Source organism: Aythya marila (assembly GCF_965140915.1).
Source record: "Aythya marila genome assembly, chromosome: 23".
Classification (NCBI taxonomy): domain Eukaryota; kingdom Metazoa; phylum Chordata; class Aves; order Anseriformes; family Anatidae; genus Aythya; species Aythya marila.
In genome coordinates this window covers 3,853,484-3,871,905 of record NC_139064.1, presented here as the reverse complement: position 1 = coordinate 3,871,905, position 18,422 = coordinate 3,853,484, and the positions used below count along the sequence as shown (strand labels likewise).

General features: G+C 62.7%; 2 protein-coding genes across 3 annotated transcripts; both read left to right on the top strand.

Annotated features, from left to right (window-relative positions):
• Positions 1-3,116: 3,116 nt before the first annotated feature.
• HINFP (histone H4 transcription factor) lies at positions 3,117-7,035 on the top strand. Its single transcript, XM_082778160.1, has 9 exons — positions 3,117-3,315; positions 3,412-3,638; positions 3,808-3,919; positions 4,365-4,517; positions 4,842-4,919; positions 5,030-5,150; positions 5,248-5,386; positions 5,655-5,779; positions 5,911-7,035. Exons 1-9 carry the CDS (start codon positions 3,165-3,167, stop codon positions 6,404-6,406), a joined length of 1,602 nt encoding a protein of 533 aa, XP_082634286.1. The 5' UTR covers positions 3,117-3,164; the 3' UTR covers positions 6,407-7,035.
• A 2,973-nt stretch (positions 7,036-10,008) lies between these two features.
• On the top strand, positions 10,009-18,227 carry ABCG4 (ATP binding cassette subfamily G member 4). Of its 2 annotated transcripts, none has more exons than XM_082778101.1 (15): positions 10,009-10,086; positions 10,917-11,154; positions 12,966-13,083; positions 13,165-13,297; positions 13,486-13,536; positions 13,663-13,808; positions 13,998-14,121; positions 14,280-14,394; positions 14,547-14,683; positions 14,880-14,978; positions 15,093-15,261; positions 15,739-15,839; positions 15,929-16,087; positions 16,260-16,313; positions 16,389-18,227. In XM_082778101.1, the coding sequence occupies exons 2-15, from the start codon at positions 10,926-10,928 to the stop codon at positions 16,737-16,739; spliced, it is 1,986 nt and encodes a 661-aa protein (XP_082634227.1). In that variant the 5' UTR covers positions 10,009-10,086; positions 10,917-10,925; the 3' UTR covers positions 16,740-18,227. The 2 variants fall into 2 exon arrangements, with proteins under 2 accessions (XP_082634227.1, XP_082634228.1); XM_082778102.1 differs by having other exon boundaries at positions 16,195-16,313.
• Positions 18,228-18,422: the final 195 nt, after the last annotated feature.

The window sequence follows — 18,422 nt, the reverse complement described above, 5'->3', positions numbered from 1 at the left end:
TGCGATCACTGGTGATGAGTCCCAGCTCTCAGATTCTGCAGGAGGTTGGAGAAGGGCTGTCATGAGCTTCCCAGAGCAGAGTGAAGTCAGTGCTCATTCTCCACTGATAAAGTTCCAGCTCAGCCTGATGGAAATATATTTTCTACAATTTAGTGATGTCTCCACAATACCTTGTTTGGGATTTGCTTAAATGCAAATCTCTTGATGCGTGTACCGCTCCGATTTGCATGGTCAGTGTGGATCATTCTCAATGGGTCTCTTTCCTGTCTGAGCTGACAGTTCATGGAAGAAAACTGAGCTGAGTTCATCAATGGAAAATGTTTGGTTCAAGTGAAAGGCTGGTAAGTCTTGCAGTGACGGGCTGTCCCTTCATGGGTGAAAGAACAAGCTGGAAACAAGCACTGTCAGTAAACGTGAAATGTCCGTGTGCTGATGAAGATGCACACGAGCCATGCTCAGGAAGTAGGACTGTCTGTCTGGGACCTCACAGGACAGCCTGGGCATTACACAAATTCTCTGAGAGCCATTTTCCTGCGACACAGCTAGCAGAGCACAGCAATGCGTTGAGGACAGGCTGCAGCGAGGCAGATGATCTTGGGAGCATTTTGTGCACAGAGTGGGCTGGTACACAGCATTACTGTGCTCATCTTACATGAGCAGGGCAAAACTGGCGCCATTGGATTCCTCATAATTAAATATTCCTCCTTGTGGAGCCTGCTGCCAGCTTGCGGGTCTGTTAGGTAAGATCTGTCTCTCTTTATAATTCTGTGTGCTCTCCCTTGCGTTGGCCCGGAGATGAATTTGGCCTGTCATGTGAACTGACTTCCTGAGGAAGGCTGCTATTGTTATTATTATTACTATTATTATTATTATTATTATTATTATTATTAAGTGTAATTATTATTTTCCTTTAGAAGACAAGCTATAAAGGGCAGCAGCTGGTGAAGGCTGATGTGATCAGGCCATTGAGAAAAGTAGGGAAGGCAGAGCTGAGGTAACATCACAAGTAATTCCCAATGTACAGAATTCCCAACTTATGGAATGATTCAGGTGTTCTGCCTGCTCTGATGTAGTGCTCAGGACCAAGAGGACATCCCACAGCCTCTTGGAAAACCCTAGCTCCTGTGAATGAAGTCTTTGACCGTGTACATTTGCCCTCTCCATGGACAAGTCTTATTTTGGCCAGACTGTCCCTGGCTGCCCCCACCTGGTATGCGGAGTGCTGGCAGGTGTTACAAGGGCAGGAAGCACCAGGCAGGGCAGGGAAGCGTGGGCAGATGTGAGGTCCCAACAGCAGAGTTGTCTTTGCCTCGTCAGCAATAAGCTTAGTTTGCCACCTGCTTCTTGGCAGGCTTCCCATCCAGTTTTGTCTCCCGTGCCAGATATTTATATACTTTAGTTAGGATTCACAAGTTAAAGCCAAGCCCTGTTCAAGCTAATAGCTTTGTGCTAGTCCAGGTGTACTGATTACAAAACAATTACACTGAAAACAACAACAGGTCCTGCAGAAAATAATTAAACAGAGATAAAATAAAAACTCAGCCTTCTTTTAGAGGGAATCCATCCCTTAACTTACATTTTCCTTTGAAAAAGCATCAGATCCAGATTTTCTATATTATTTAGTGGATTTAGGCACGTACTGTGTGTACAATAGGAGTTATGGAAGCAATTGTGTATTGACAAGGCACCTTTTTATGGCACGTTTTATAAAATCCCATTCTGTTTAGCATGGTATTTACCTGTGCCAAAGCAAACTGCTCTAATAATTGTGTCTCTGTTCTATACTACAAAAAGCTGGAGCAGCAGATGCAATACTCAATGCATATTTGTTTATTTCAAACTGTCATTTCAATCTGTCTTTTCATTACTGGGTAAAGAGAACATGTCACATTGTCTCACAGCGGCAACGTAATACCAATGGATAGCATGTTTTTTTTGTGTTTTGTGTTTGGCCAGGATGCCCAGATGTGTGTATTTAGGTTGCAAGCGTGTGCACTGAGAGGAATTTGGTTGGTTGTTTTTTTTTTTTTTTTTTTTTTTTTTTTTTTTTTTTTTTTTTTTTTTTTTTTTTTTTTTGATAACAGCAGCAGCATTTGCCCTGGAGGCGTTGAAATGAATCTGTGGCAGCTGCAAAGCCTTTGCCAGTCTTTGTACTCTGCTGCTGCAAGAACCAGGACCCGCACCAAAAACCCTGATGTGTTGGTACGGAGCCTGGGGTATGAGTTTATCAAGCCCAGGTGTGAGCTGGTCCCAGTGCAGTCCTGAAGGGTTGGTGATACTTGTCATCCCGTGCAGATATGCAACACAAGTCCTGTGAGGAGCGGCTGAGGGAACTGGGGTTGTTTAGTCTGGGGAAGAGGAGGCTCAGGGGACGCCTTATTGCTCTCTGCAACTGCCTGTAAGGAAGGTGTGGGGAGCTGGGGGTCGGCCTCACAGGTAACTAGTAATAGGACTAGAGGGAGTGGCCACAAGTTGTGCCAGGTGAGGTTTACGTTGGGATTTAGGAGACATTTCTGCTCAGGAAGAGCAGTAAAGGTGTTGGAATGGGTTGCCCAGGGAGGTGGTGGAGTCACCGTCTCTGGGGGTGCTCAAGGAGAGGTTGGACGTGGTGCTTGGGGACACGGCTCTGTGGTGACATTGGTGGTAGGGGATGGTTGCACCAGGTGATCTCGGAGGTCTCTTCCAACCCTAACGATTCCATTGGGGTCTGAGCTGGGCGATGCCGACCAGCCAGCAAGGTGATGACGGGCGAACGTCGCACAGGGCCATATCCTGCCCTATTGCCATGTTATGAGGGGTTAGAGATGTGTGCAGGAGGGCAGCCATAAGTAACTTTCTGCCCACGACGGCGGTGCTGAGGGGCTCCTGGGCCAGCCCTGTGCTGGGGCCAGGGGTCGCGGCCCTATTGGGGTTTGGGGTTTTTTTTGGGGGGGTGGGGGACAGATTTATGCCCGGAACCTTCGTTCTCCGCCTCCTCACCCCACCCGCCCCCTTTCCTCCGCAGGACGCGCGGGTGCGCGCCCCGCGCTGCGATTGGCCGGCGGCCGAGCGGCGGGCGGCTCCCATTGGCTGGCGGCCGGGGCGCGGTCCGTTGCTTTCCGGCTCCCCCTTCGTGAGGCAGGGCCGGGGCCGGGGCCGGGGCCTGGGCTGGGGCTGAGGCCGCCATGGCGCCCGTGAGGGAGGCGGTGGAGCTGCGCTGCGAGTGGGCCGCCTGCTCCTTCGCCGCCGCCGCCATGGAGGAGTTCTGCGGCCACGTAGCCCAGCACCTGCGGCACCACCTGCCCGGGGAGCGGCGCGACGAGCTGGACCCGCTGGGTGAGCGCCCGCCCCGGGGGGGCCGTGCCCCAAAATGTCCATATTTGGGGGTGTTTGTTGCATTTTGGGGTGATTTCCTGGCTTTTTTTGGTGCAGAGGAGTACACGTGCCTGTGGCAGGAGTGCGGGTTCTGCTCCCCCGAGAGCCCGGCCGACCTGGTGCGCCACGTCTACTTCCACTGCTACCACACCAAGCTGAAGCAGTGGGGGCTGCGCGCCCTGCGGGCCCAGCCCGACGTCAGCCGCTGCCAGCTGGACTTCCAGAGCCGCAACATCATCCCCGAGATCCAGGAGAACTTCCTGTGCCTGTGGGAGTACTGCGAGGTGAGGGCCCCGCGCGCTCCTCAGCGGTGCCCGAGGCTCAGGGAAGGAGATCTGCGCCTCCCCTGCCTCTATTGGTGGTGTTTGTGCCCCTGTAAGAGCGCCCGCTGTGTGCTGGCTGAGGTCAGCGTGGGCGTCTCACCCTCTTCTGCTTGTCTCTCCTCCCCGTCAGAGGTCGTTCGATAATCCCGAGTGGTTCTATCGGCACGTGGAGGATCACAGCTTCTGCTCGGAGTACAAGGCGGCTGGGAAGGAGAACCACGTGGTGCTCTGCGGCTGGAAAGGTAGCGGGGGCGTGCGGGGCTTCTCCGGGGGGCTTGGCGTGGGGCTGGGCTGCAGGGGTTGGACAGGAGGGCTCTGTGTGCCTTCCAGGGTTCCAGAGAGCTCTTGAAATTAAAGAGCGTGTGTGTGTGTGGTCCTGGTGATGCTCCTGCCAGGTTTCCACCAGGAGATTTATTAGGGTGTTGAATATCGAGCTTTTCACTTCAGGTTCATTACTACCTACGAGTGAAGGCTCTGAGTTAAATTTTTTAAATAACTTTTCATTTCCACATGTGGGTGGAGTTGCCCTAAACGCTTGTGGTGCCGGGGGGCCCGCAGCAGTTGTACAGCAGCGCTCTCATCCTGCTGCATCCTCCAAGGATCCTGCTGCTCAGCCGGGCTGGGGACGCTTACCCCATTGTCCCCGGGCGTGGAGGATCCTCACGGCTCTCTCTCCTCTCTGTGCAGACTGCGACTGCTCTTTCAAGGGGCGCTGCAAGCTGCGGGAGCACCTGCGCAGCCACACGCAGGAGAAGGTGGTGGCGTGCCCCACCTGCGGCGGGATGTTCGCCAACAACACCAAATTCTTCGACCACATCCGCCGCCAGACCGCGCTGGACCGTGAGCAGCCCCCCCGGGCGGGCGGGGGGGTGGCTGGGGCTGCCTGTGGGAGCAAAAGGGTCGGGTGTGGGGTGCTGAAGGGCCCGGGAAGGGTCGTGTGGGGGAAGCAGGGAGGTTAGAGGCTGCACAAAAGGAAGGCAGGTTGGTCCTTGCACGTTTTATTTATTTTCTCGTCCTTTTGGCGTTGTGTCTGCTGTTCCCGGCTGGAGAGGAGGGTTCCCAGCTCCGCTCTAACGACCTCTTTGTCTCGTTTGTGCCGTTCTCTGCGCTTTGATCTCGTTTCTCACCCCCCTCTCCGTTTCCTCCCCGGCCCCGGCGCTGCAGAGCAGAGGTTTCAGTGCTCTCACTGCTCCAAGAGGTTCGCCACAGAGCGGCTGCTCCGCGACCACATGAGGAACCACGGTGAGCAGAGGCTCCCTCTCCCAGCCGCGCGCTGAAGCACGAGCTCTGCCCTGCCCCGTGCTGACATTCCCTGGCATTTCCTGACGTTCCCTGACGTTTTTCCCCCTCAGTGAACCATTACAAGTGCCCGCTGTGCGACATGACCTGCCCGCTGCCCTCCTCCCTGCGCAATCACATCCGTTTTCGGCACAGCGAGGAGCGGCCCTTCAAGTGCGACTACTGCGACTACAGGTGAGGGCCGGAGCTCGCTTTTCTCCCAGCCCGGTGGCAAAAAGCACCCGGAGCGTGCGCCCTGCAGCCTGCTCCCTTTCTCCTCGTTTCCTTTTAGCTGCAAGAATCTCATCGACTTGAGGAAGCACCTGGACACGCACAGCAAGGAGCCCGCCTATCGCTGCGAGTTCGAGGCCTGCAGCTTCACCGCGCGCTCCCTCTGCTCCATCAAGCTGCACTACCGCAAGGTCCACGAGGTAGGGCCGTGCTCTCCAGAAGAAAAAAAAAAAAAAAGCAAAAAGAAACCAAAAAAACACTAAACTTGTGCTCTGCAGAAGCCTGAGACCAAAAAAAAAACAACCCTAAATTCACACTCAGCCCCAAATTGTAGGAGCGTGAGGCTGCGCTTCTTTCTGGCTGTGGTGATGTTTGATATCAACATCCGACACCCTGATTGCTCCCACGGGGTGCCAGCCCCTCTGCTCGGGCTCTGGGGGTGTTGATGTCCCTCTCTCTGCCCCCCAGGGTGACTCGGAGCCCCGCTACAAGTGCCACGTCTGCGACAAGTGCTTCACGCGGGGGAACAACCTCACGGTGCACCTCAGGAAGAAACACCAGTTCAAGTGGCCCTCGGGGCATCCCCGCTTCAGGTACTGCACCCCTTCATCACCCCCCTAGCGCAGGAGGCAGCAAAGTGACCCAACAGTGCTACAATCCTCGCAGCCACCGGGGTTTTGGAGCCCCAAATGTGATTCCTCCTTCCTCGGCGTCCCCCCTCCAGGTACAAGGAACACGAGGACGGCTACATGAGGCTGCAGCTGGTGCGCTACGAGAGCGTGGAGCTGACGGAGCAGCTGCTGAAGGCCAGGGGGAAGCAGGGGGAGGCTCTGGACGCCTCCCCCGACTGCGTGGTGCTGCCCGAGGGCGAGGGCAACCTGCAGGGCATCATCCTGGAGGCCCCCACCGAGCCTCCCCCGGCGGAGAACCGCGTCTGCGAGCCGCGGGCGGCCCCGCCACGTGCTGCAGCTTGTTCTGCTGCCAGCCCCGAGACAGCACGGCCGGGAGCTTTGCCAGGAGCTGCTCTGACCTCGGGGCACGAGCCCGGCGCCCCAGGGAGCCCCGTGGGGAACGGCAGCGACGAGCAGGGGGAGGGCGAGGCCGGGTATTACGGCCGGCAGCGGGCGGTGGCGCCCGGCGGGCTGCCCGTGGAGCTGGAGGAGAACGTCATGGACCGGCTGCAGAAGACGGCCGAGGAGCTGGGCATCCAGATCGTGTGAGCAGCTCGCCTCCCCCTGCGGCTCGGAGCCCTTTGCCTCCCTCCTGGGGGGTTTTTGGGGGGAGTTGGGAAGTGTCCGGGGGGAGAAAGTCGGCGGTGTTTTCTCCCACGTGCAGCCGGCTGCCTTCCTGCCCGCCTGGGTGGCGTGGCGGAGGAGAGGGACTGCTCTCTGCCGGCTGGGGGTCACAAAACTCAGCCGGAACGAGCTGTCCCTTTATTTTGGGGGCTTGGGGACCTCCCCCAGGCTCCCTCACCGGTGCCGTGGGCCTGTGTGGAGCCGGGTCCTCAGCTGGGTTGTGCCCAAACAGGTGCTGTGCAGCAGAATCTCACCCGGGGAGGCGTCAGGCCCTCTGCAGAGCTGTTTTCTCCCCGCCTTGTGCTCTGCATCTTCCCTCATCCCTTCCCTGCACCTCATCCTGAGCCCGTTGCAGGGGTCTCGGGGGCAGGAGGGGGCTGCAGCCGCTCTCCCTCAGCGCCCTCTGCAGCCCTGGGGGCTCGGAGCCTTCTTCACGCTTTCATTTTCCCCTGGGTTCCCTCCCCACGTTGGGGTTTGGGCTCCTGGCTGGGCGGTGGACTTGGGAGAGACGAATAAAAGCGTGCCAGGCCCGACGGTGTCCGGTGCCTGCTTCAGATGAGACCGAGCTGCCGGGGGGGCTGCAGCTCCACGGCCGAGCTGCTGGAGTTTTTTGGGAGTTTTTTTGTGCTGCTGCTCGGGGCAGCTGCCCCCTGCCTCGGGGCCTGTGGCACGGGGAGGCCGCGTTGAGCTCAGGCTCTTTTCCTCGCCGCTTCCTGCCACGGGTTTGATTTTTTTTTTGCTGCCTCCTTCAGGGCGTGCCTGTCAGCTGCCTGCAAGGTCAGCGTTTGCATCTCCGGAGTAGCCTGGGCCTGGGCGCAGAGCCTCTGGGCGAGCAGTTTGGGCGAGGACAGGGCAAAACCGGGCTCGCTGGTGGGGCTGACCCCGATTTTCCCCTTTTCCTTTCTCCAGCGGTCGAGCACAGGCTGCTGGAAGCCCGGGTTGGCGGAGGGAATGAGGCCAAACCCCGGCCATCTGCTCCTTTCCTAATCCTAAACTCTGGGGGGGTGATCCCGGGCTGTGCCCTTGTGCTGGGGCGATGCCAGCAGCCCCCACACACGGGGGCTGGAGGAGAAATTGGGGTGAAACGGGGAGAGCCGAGTGTCCCGGGCTGTGGGGGAAGGTTTCCTGGGTTGTCCCTTTAAACCCCGTGCCCAGGGAGGGTAATCTGGCAGGGATTATCCCGTGGGGAGCCACCAGCTAATCCCTGCCAGCCCAGGGAGCTCTCCTGGATGGAAACCCAGCTCGATTTCCCCCCTGGGCCGGGCTGGGGGGCGAGGGGAGGAGGGCAGCGAGTGCTATGGGGCTGGGGCTCCTCTTCCTCGCCCTGCTGGCCACGCTGGGCTCCGGCGAGCACCCAGGAGGTAACAACGGCGAGGTTTGGGACGAGGGGGATCCCCAAAAATGCTGAAATTTTGGCACTGGGGAAGGGAGAGCGGGCTGCAAGGAGAATTTGGGGACTCGAGGGGATGCTGAGAGGAGCCTTTGGGCTCACACCTCCCACCCGCAGCTCTCTGCGGGCTGTGGGGCTGGCGGGTGGGGTGCTCCTCAGCCCCCCTAACCCCGCTGCACCCCTCTCCCCAGCAGCCCAGGACACCTACTGGGCCGGCACGGCGCCCATCTGCCTGGGGGGCTGCAAGGGGAAGCACAAGGAGCTGAAGAGGAGCCGGTGCGGGGCCGGCAGCTGCTGCTGGCTGGGCTACAAATCCTTCTGCCGAGGTACGGCAGCACGATTTGGGGGCCGTGCGTTTTAGGGCCGGGATTTTTGGGGCCCGGATCCCACTCGTGGGGATTTTCTCCCGTCCCCAGTGAACTGCGGGCGGCCCGAGGTTGATTTCAACTCCCTGGTGCACGGCAACGACTGGTGGGTGGGCTCGGTGGTGCGCTACAGCTGCCGGCCCGGCTCCCTGCTGCTGGGGGACCCGGCCAGCGCCTGCCAGCCCGACGGCCGCTGGACCCCAAAACCCACCTGCCTCCGTGAGTACCCCACGGGGCGGCAGCGGAGCCGCGCTCACCCCAAACCCGCCGCGGGGATGGGAAAAGCTTCGGGGAGCACCCAAGGGACGCGCTGCGGTGCTGCCTGCCCTCAGGGATCTGCCTGCGAGGCCGGATCGAGCTCAGCGAGCGGGAGGTGGCCGGGGGGTGCTCCTCGTCCTGCGGCGCCCCGAGCCACATGGGGTCCCCCCCCCACCCGGCTCGGGGCTGCCTCAAGATCTCCGCCTGCGTCCCCAAACGCCCGGGCTGGGCGCGTTGGTTCCTGCGCTGCCACCGCTGCGAGTGCGACTGCTACGTCCCCTGCGGGGACTCCCAGTAGCAGCTTCCCACCCCCCAGTAAGGTCCCGGTGCTGGTTTTGGGGACGGGGGTGGTTTTATCTGGTTTTGCTCCAGGTAGGGCCGAGGTTTCTGCGCCCGCTGGTGCTGGTCCTTCGGCCACGCGTCCCCGTCGCTGGGCTCTCTCCACAAGCCCCGAGCACCCCAAGGCCTCACCCGGGAGGAGAGGTTTGGGGTTTGTGGCCCTCTGTCCTCCTTTAATCCCCCAGGGAAGGAGTGGGGACGTGCGAGGGGATCGCTGGGGGTGCATTTTGAATTTAATTTAATTCCCAGGGGTAATTAAAAACCCTTTGCAGCCCGTTTGGAGCTGGCCCCTGGACTGGAGACCCCCCCCCCGTCTCTCCGCTCCCCCCCAGCTGCGGGAGGGGAAGGCTTTCCTCAGCTCACCCCATTTTATTTATTGATTTTTAATTAACACCCTCGTTAGTGCCACCCATTCCCAGACATCTCTCACATTTCAGTGCCAGGTGAGGCTCTGGGGACGTGGGGAGCTGGGGGCAAAGCCCTGATTTGGGGTGGGGGGGGGACACACAATTTGGGGCCAGCCCTCGGTGGATGCTGTCAGCTTTGCCTCGCTGTCCCCTTGGGGTGCAGGGCGAGCTGAGCGGCTTTTGGGGTCCTGGGCGTGGATTTGGGGGTGATGGGGAAGCTGGGGGGGGGTGACCCAGGGGTGCAACGTGGGGGGGTGGCAAAATGGGGGCTGGGCGAGCTGGGGGGAGGCTGCTGGGGCTTTCGGGGCGTGCGGGAAGAGAGGGACGAAGGAAGGAAGCAGGGCCAGTGCCTTTGGTGCCTTTAAGAGGGTTTTTTTTCGCCACCCCCCAAAGCGGTGGGGGGCTCAGCCGGGCCGGGGGCTGCGGCAGGGCCACGGGAGACACGGACACAGGTGACACGGCCACGGGTGGCGCTGCCCCGACCCCCCCCGGCTCCCCCAGACCCCCCCAAAGCCGCCTCCTTCCCCCCCCCCCTCCCTCCCTCCCTCCCTCCCTCCCTGCCATCCGTGCGCATCGCAGCCCCGCGGAGGGATGGGGATGGGGATGGGGAGGGGACCGCGGCTGCTGGGGACCCGCAGGGACAAAGCTCAGCCCGGAGCCGGGTGCTGAGCACCGGGCACCCCCCCGGCAGCCCCCCCCCCGGGCTCCGGGCAGCGCCCCTTTGTCCGCAGGGGAGAGAGAGAGGAGAAAGGAGAGGAGAGAGAGGAGAGAGGCGGCGGCGCTGCGGCAGCGGGGAGCGGCGGAGCCCCGGGAGCTGCGCTGGGAACGGAGCCCGCAGCCCGGCAGGTGAGAGCCCCGGGGGGGTCCTGGGGGGGTCCCCAAAAAGCTCGGGGCTAACGGGGAGGGAAGGGGCCGGGAGGGAGGAGGGAGGTCCTCGGCCGAGCTGCCGCCCCCAGCCCCCGCTTCGTGAGCGCGCCCAGCTCCGGAGAGGGGATTTTGGGGGGGTTTGGGGGGATTTGGGAGCGCTGCTGGTTACGAGAGGAGGCGAGGTGAGCCTCGAGCCCCCCCCGCATCCATCAGCCCCCCGGCACTGACCCCCTTAAGCAAAGGGGGAGCAAAGCTTGAGGCTGCAGGGGGCGGGCGGGGGGGATCCTGCAGCCCTGGCACCCACCTTTTCTCCCTTATGGTTGGTGATTTTGGGGTTTTGTTTGTGTGGTTTTTTTGTGTTTTTTTGTTTTCTTTTTTTTTTTTTTTTCGCCCCCTCCCCACCCTCAGCCCTGCGAGGGATGTGCCTGCAGCGGGGAGATCTCGGCGCAGCTCCTCGCGAGGCCGTCCTCGCCTTTCAGGGGCTGCGTGTGTGCACTGCAGCTGCGGCCGGGAGCCGCCTGCAGCCTGCGGCTCGGCACCGTGTAGGTTGGCAAAGCCTCGGGGGGGGGGCAGCCCCACAGCTTGGGGGGGGTCCCTTTAGGACGGGGGGGATGCCCTGATCCCGGCTCATGATGCTGCAGGGGGACGGGAGCCGAGCGGGGATGGAGCGGGTGACAGCGTGGTGACACCAGTTTGGTGCTGGGCTGGTGACCGGGGCTGTGCTGGTGAAGGATGGGGGCATGAAATGGGTCCCTGGTCCCAAAAAAAAAAAAAAAAGGGGCCCCCGGTGAGCTCTGCGTCTCCCCCAGCGCGCCACCATGGCGGAGAAGGGCATGGATCCCGCCTGCGTCTCCATCGCCCTGGAGGACACCGTGTGCCACGGCAGCCCCCCGGATGCCCCGCTGCTCACCACCCACCTGAAGAAGGTGGAGAACCACATCACGGAGGCGCAGCGCTTCTCCCACCTCCCGAAACGCTCGGCCGTCAACATCGAGTTCATCGACCTGTCCTACTCCGTGCGCGAGGGCTCCTGGTGGAGGAAGAGAGGTAGGGGCCGCGGCCGGGCAGGGGTCCTGGGGCTGTCACGGCTCTGTCCCACTCCCTGACCTCTCCCAGGTCCCCAGTGTCATCGTCTGTGCTGGATCCGTCCTTTTTTTTTTGCCCCAAAATGAGCGCCAGGAGCTTGGCGTGGTGCTCAGCTGCCTGGCCCCAAAACCAGGTCCCATTTTTGGGGCTGTGTGGGGCACTTTCCTGGCAGGGGGGCAGCCAGGATGGCTGAGTTTCCTCAGCACGGTGTTTCGGGGTGTGGTGGCTGCTGTGCCAACTGCAGGAGACCCCAAAAGGTGCCCCAGCGTGGTAAGGGGTGTGTGGTGTGTGTGTGGGGTCCTTTCCAGAAGCCCCCTGTGCAGCCAGGGCCGTGCTCCCTGTCCCCGTGTGCCACTCTGGCCCAGAGCTCGGGGAGGAAAAAGGGGAGGCAGCTGGCAGCTGGTGGGTGGTAGTCGGCTTTAATTAGCTCTCTGTTAATGGGATGCCAATCAGGCAGCCCTGTGGGACGGGGGGGGGGAGCTGATCTGGGGAAGGTGAAGGGCGGTGGGGCTGGGGGTGCGCAGAGCAAGGCTGCGGGGTCCCTGCTCAGCCCCGAGGGTTTGCAGGTGGGGAAACTGAGGCAGCGCCCGGCAGCGGGACCAGCCCCAGGGCGAGCTCTGCCTCGGGATGCTGAGGAATCACGAGGTGGGGGCCAAACCCAGGAGCTGGGGGTGCCCGGGGCAGAGCAGGGCGCAGCACCCGGGGGTCCTGGGGTGCGCACCGGCGGCGAGGAGCGCGCCGAGGGCTCGTGGGGTTGCTGGGGGAGGCAGGAGGAGGAGGAGGAGGAGGATGCTGGCCTTCCCCCCGGAGCAGGCAGGGCGGCGCGGTGGTGCTGGCGGCCAGGATCTGGCCCCGGGTGCTGAAGCAGGAGGTTACTGGCAGTCAATGAACGCGAGTAACCGCTGCGCAAGCTGCAGTGGCGCCGACGTGAGCAGCATGCGCGCCGCTCGCTCGCCCCGCTGCCGGCACCCACGGCGCCCTGCCCGCCCCCCTCCCACCCCGTGCCTCTCCCCTCGGGGTGCCCGGACCCCAGGGGTGCGTTTTGGGGGCTTGGCAGGGGCTGGAGGTGCCGGATTTCTGCTCCAGGAGAGGGGCTGCCCCCTTATTGTGGGGTGTGCAGGGCTGGCCCCGAGGCTTGTCCCCACCTGCGGGGGGGGATGGATGTGGTGGCATCACCCCAAGGTGCAGCTGCAGCCACGGGGTGTGGGGTGGGCGTTTTGGGAAGAGGTGCCCAGCCCTCATCCGTGGTTCCTCGTAGCCCCAGCACCCCACAAACCACAGCTCCCCTGCCGGGGCTGCGTTTTGGGGCGCTTCCCCACAGCGTGGGGCTGTGCTCGTTCCCTGCTCCCCCCCACACGTCCTCGCCGCGTTCCTGCTGCCACAAAATGCTAACGAGCCGCCTTAAAGCAGAGATAATTCCAGGTCTGATTAGCGCTGGCTGCTGCCGGGAGCCACGGCGTGAATGCCAATGAAGGTGGCAGCCGGCAGGCCTGGGGGCTCTGCCTGCCCCTCCGCCGGGGTGGGACAAGGTGGCACCGTGTCACAGCCCCGTGGCCACCCTCAGCAGGCTCCCTCCTGGTTTTTTTCCTGCTCTGTGGGATCACCTAGGGCACGGCTCTTTCTCGGACCAGCCAAAAACTGGGGGCAGAGAGCACCCTAGAAGTGGCTGTGGCACACGTGGAGGTCTTTGGGGTGCCCCCGGTGCCGGGATGCTGTCGCAGCCCCCTTGCACTGATCCCAAACTCCGGCCCCTTTCTGCTCTCCCCCCCCAGGGTACAAAACTCTCCTCAAATGCCTGTCGGGGAAGTTCTGCCAGCGGGAGCTCATCGGGATCATGGGGCCCTCGGGTGCCGGCAAGTCCACGCTGATGAACATCCTGGCCGGCTACCGGTGAGGCTGGGGGGGCGCTTGGGGAGGTTTTGGGGGGGATCCTGAGCTTCATCCACCCCACTGGGCTCCTCCATCCCGCAGGGAAACGGGCATGAAGGGGCAGATCCTGGTGAACGGCCGCCCGCGGGACCTGCGCACCTTCCGCAAGATGTCGTGCTACATCATGCAGGACGACATGCTGCTGCCGCACCTCACCGTGCTCGAGGCCATGATGGTGAGCTCCTGGGGGGGCCCACGGGGCCTCCACGCTGCTGCTGGGTCCTTCTGATGAGGGTGGTGGGGTGTGGGGGGCCAGTCCTGCTCGCCTTTGCTTCCTCGCCGTGAGCTGTGACCCCCCCGACACGGATCGGGGATGCCCCCGGGGTCTGAGGTGGTCTCGCCCTGCCCGTCCTCCCCCCGCAGGTCTCCGCTAACCTGAAGCTGAGCGAGAAGCAGGAGGTGAAGAAGGAGCTGGTGAGTGCCGAGGGAGGTGGGTTTGGGGTTTATCTCGCCCCAGAACGGGGGAAGAAGGGACCCCCAGGTGGTGGGGACGGGGCGAGGGTCCCCGGGGTGTGGCGGTGACGGAGGCTGTGCCCCCAGGTCAACGAGATCCTGACGGCGCTGGGGCTGCTGGAGTGCTCCTACACCCGCACCAGCTCGCTCTCGGGGGGGCAGCGCAAGCGCCTGGCCATCGCCCTGGAGCTGGTGAACAACCCCCCGGTGATGTTCTTCGACGAGCCCACCAGGTGGGACCCCCAGGGGGACGGGCTGGGACCCCCAGGGGGGCTGCAATGGGGTGCCCTCCTCCGTGGGCCTGAAAGAAGAGGGTGCCTGCAGCTGGAGGGTGTCTTTTGGGGCGTCCTTTTCCCCCTCTCACCTCTCCCCTTCTCTCTTTGCTCTTTCTTTCTCCTCTTCCTCGCCCTCCGTGGCCGCAGCGGCCTGGACAGCGCCTCCTGCTTCCAGGTGGTGTCCCTGATGCGCTCCCTGGCGCAGGGCGGCCGCACCATCATCTGCACCATCCACCAGCCCAGCGCCAAGCTCTTCGAGATGTTCGACAAGGTTTGGGACGGGGCACGGGGCCCCTCGGGCAGGGAGGGAAGGCCTGGGAGGGGTGTGGGGGCTGATAAAGGTGTCCCACGGGTGGGGAGGAGCAGGAGAGGGGTCCCCGCTGTGCTCCGTGCTTGCCAGATTTGCTTTCTTTTTTTATTTTTCCCCAGCTGTACATCCTGAGCCAGGGCCAGTGCATCTTCAAAGGCGTCGTGACCAACCTCATACCCTACCTGAAGGGCCTCGGCCTCCACTGCCCCACCTACCACAACCCCGCCGACTTCAGTGAGTGCCCCCCTCACCCAGTCTCAGGCCGTGTTTTTGGGGTGGCGAGGCCCCAACCCCAAAGGGACAGGGGCTCCCACGTGCTGGTGGAGCTGAGGGGACCACGAGGGCTGGCTCAGCACCGCTCAGGGCTCCCGTCCTCCTCTCTGCAGTCATCGAGGTGGCCTCGGGAGAGTACGGGGACCTCAACCCGGTCCTGTTCCGCGCCGTGCAGAACGGCATGTGCACCATGGCCGAGAAGAAAGGCAGCCCCGAGAAGGCCGACTCGTGCCCGGCGCACTGCGTGGCGGTGAGCGGGGAGCTGAGCGGGCTCCTGGAGCCACGGGGGGCACGGATCCCGGGGTGCCCGGCTGGGGACACCTCCGTCCCCCCTGCCCCACGCTGCGGGTGCTCAGCGGGGGCACCCCAAGAGGTTTGGGTACCCCCCGTTGGGAGGTGATCCCTCGTCCCTGAGCCGTGTTTCTGGCTTGTCCGTGGTCTGGCAGGACGTGGACCACATCGAGAGCCACACCTTCGCCACCAGCACCTCCACCCAGTTCTGCATCCTCTTCAAGAGAACCTTCGTCTGCATCCTGCGGGACACGGTGAGGGGCACGGAGCCCACCCTGGAGCAAGGGGCAGGCTGTGCTCTGCCACCCCGGGGTGCTGCGGGGCCGGGGCCCTGCCTCGCTCAGCCCCCTCGCCCCCCGTTCCTACAGGTGCTGACCCACCTGCGGTTCATGTCCCACATCTGCATCGGGGTGCTGATCGGGCTGCTCTACCTGCACATCGGCAACGACGCGGGCAAAGTCTTCAACAACACCGGCTTCCTCTTCTTCTCCATGCTCTTCCTCATGTTCGCCGCGCTCATGCCCACCATCCTCACCTGTAAGGAGCTCCCGGCCCCGGGGATGGGGGTGCTGGGTGCTGGGGGGGGCTGAGCTGGCTGAAAGGGGGGAAACTGGGCAGGAGAGGGGGAAAAAAATCTTAAGAAAAAGGGAAAAACGTCCGTGGGGATGTCCCGGAGCGGATTGCAGTGCTGTGTTTGGTTGCTGCCCAGCCCAGAGCAGACTCGTGGAGTTTTTCTTCCTGCTGAGAGGAGCTCTGTGAGGCTGTGCTCCCTGCTGCTGCCTCTCCCTCTCGCTTCCTCAAAAAGCTCTGCCTGAAACCCCCCGGCCCTGCTGACTTCTCCACGCACCAAATTCCCCTTCCAGCCTCGTTTTTTCCCCCCCCGGTGAAGCCGTTCGGGTCCCTGCCCGCGGGCAGACAGCTGCTGGGGTGGGGGGGGATTTATCCCCACTGGGGTGGGCAGAGGGGCTGCAGCAGCCCGGGCTGGGGCTCTGCCGACCCCTTCCCACCCCGCAGTTCCCCAGGAGATGTCGGTGTTCCTGCGAGAGCACCTCAACTACTGGTACAGCCTGAAAGCCTACTACCTGGCCAAGACCATGGCCGACGTGCCCTTCCAGGTGAGCCCCAAACCGCGGCCCCCAAAACCCCCCTGGGCTCCGCTGCGTCCCCCAAAAAAGGGTCCAACAGGGCTCTGTCCCCTCCGCAGGTGATCTGCCCCATTGCCTACTGCAGCATCGTGTACTGGATGACGGGCCAGCCCCCCGAAGCCACGCGCTTCCTCCTCTTCTCCTCCCTGGCCACCGCCACCGCCCTGGTGGCTCAGTCCCTCGGGCTTCTCATCGGAGCCGCCTCCACCTCGCTGCAGGTCAGGAGGGGGCTCGGAGGTACCCGGGGTGGAAGGGGAGGTCGCTGGGGGGGGGGGGTCCCGGGAGTAAATTTGGGGACCCGCGTTCGGGCGGCTGTGCTCCCCAGGTGGCCACCTTCGTGGGCCCCGTCACCGCCATCCCCGTCCTGCTCTTCTCGGGCTTCTTCGTCAGCTTCAAGACCATCCCCACCTACCTGCAGTGGAGCTCCTACGTCTCCTACGTCAGGTGGGGACCCCCCCGTGGGGCTGGGGAGGTTGTGGGGGCGCACAGGGGGTGACAGCGCGGGGTGCTCTGCCCCAGGTACGGCTTCGAGGGCGTCATCCTCACCATCTACGCCATGGAGCGCGAGGACCTGGAGTGCCTCGAGGACTTCTGCCCTTTCCAAAAGCCCATCAAGATCCTGCAGGAGCTGGACGTGGAGGAGGCCAAGCTCTACCTGGACTTCCTCATCCTGGGCATCTTCTTCGTCATCCTGCGGCTCCTGGCGTACCTGGTGCTCAGGTACAAGGTCAAGTCGGAGAGATAAAGGGGTCGCGGGGGCCCCGCTGCCGCTCCCGGGCCTGGCCTGGGGACAGACACAGCCGGACCCGGCGCCCCGGGGCCGTTTCGGTGGGTGCCAGCCAGGCCTGGCTCAGTCGAGAAGGGTTTTGAGACATCTCGGAACTGTTTTAACCTTCCCACGCACTCCTCATCGCCAACGTTTTGTACAGCCCTGGCGCCTGCCGCCCTCATTTCCCCGGGGACCGCCGGACCCCACGGAGCTTGGGGGCCCCTCCGGCCACCCTGCTCCTCTCCGAGGGGCACCGGGGACGGTCCCAAAAGGCCGAGGGGGCTGCTCCGTGCCAGGAGGGGACACCCGCAGAGCCACCACGAGCCCCCGGAGCACCAGGCCGGCAGCATCAGCATGGAGAGGAGCCCAAAGACTCAGCAGGCCCCGTTGCACAAGGCTTTCGTGTTTCCTGCCGCCGTAGCCGCAGAGATTGCTGCATCCCCTCTTCCTTTTGGCCTAGATCTCCCCTCTTTTTATTTTTTTCCTCTTTTTTAATTTTTATTGTAGCCCTCCCTGCTGCCAGCCTGCGTGGAGAGGAAGGGGAGGCAGCGGGCAGAGGACGCGGGGCTCTCGTTCTGCTACAAACCCGGGGACCTGGCAGGGTCTGTGGGATTGGGGCGGTGCTCTCAGCCCTTTGGCAGCCTCCTCTTTGGTCCCGGTTGGCTTTGGGATCCGAGCCAAGAGGATAAAAGCAGCGGGACCCTCCTGGGGTAGGAGCACACAGAAATGGGTCCCAGACTGGGGCTGGGGAACAGGTGAGGTCTCGGCGCAGTTTGTGTGCAGCAGGTGAGCCTGGCGCTGGGAAAGGGCTTTGTGTTTGGGCACTGGTGCCCGGATGAGGTCCCTTTTTGGGTAAAGTCCCTTTTGGATAGGGTCCCTTTTGGCAAGGGTCCCTCTCAGCTCCCCCAGAGGCACCCCTGGAGGAGAGGGAAGGCGTTTGGGCACCTCGCTGCCTCTCTGAAGGACACGGGGCTGTGCTGATCCCACCAGGAACCCACTGCTGGAGCACGGACAGGGGAGGGCACAGCTCAGCCCCAGGCACGCAATATCCTCGGGACTCTCCTTCGCTTCCCTTGGCTCGTTTTGGGACTGCTCCGCATGATGGAGATGGATGGCAGATGCAGGGCTGGGTTTCCCCTGCCTGGACAGCACGGACACGAGGAGCTCGGAGCCACGAGGGGCTGGGAGCAGGACCTGCCCCCGTGCTGAGCATTTGGGTTTTCCCCAGGGGCTCTCGGCTGACTTCTCGCTGTCCCTTTGTGAAATTCCCTTTGGTTCCTTCGTCCTCTTCCCCTGCTGACCCCGTGCCGTGCCCTGTGGGGAAGCCACAAGGGGTGGCGGAGCTGCAGGGCTGTCCCCCATCTCCATCTCACTGCCTGGGGGGGATTTTGGGACTGCTGCCCCCCTCCTGCCCTTCTCCTGGGGTTTATTCAGCCTTGCCCAGCACGGGCTGGGTGCTGCTGGGCTGAGGTTTTTCCCCTGGGTGTGGATCCCGAGGCAGCCGGAGGTGCTGATGGAGCAGCTTAACGCGGGCCCTGCCTCCTGCTGCTCCAAACACGGGGACCAGAGGGGTGAGGACCGGGGCTGGGGTGAGCTCTGGAGGGGGAGAACGGCTCTGCCGGGGGCTTTGGGGTGTGGGGACGGGGGGCTTGAGGGGGGTCTGGGCTTGTCCTGAGCGCTGTGGCAGCAGCGAGGATGCACTTTATTATCAGAGACGGGGCAGGGCAGCGGGGACGCTTCTGGCTGCGGGCATCACCGCGGCTGGATAATCGCGAGGAGGGCGA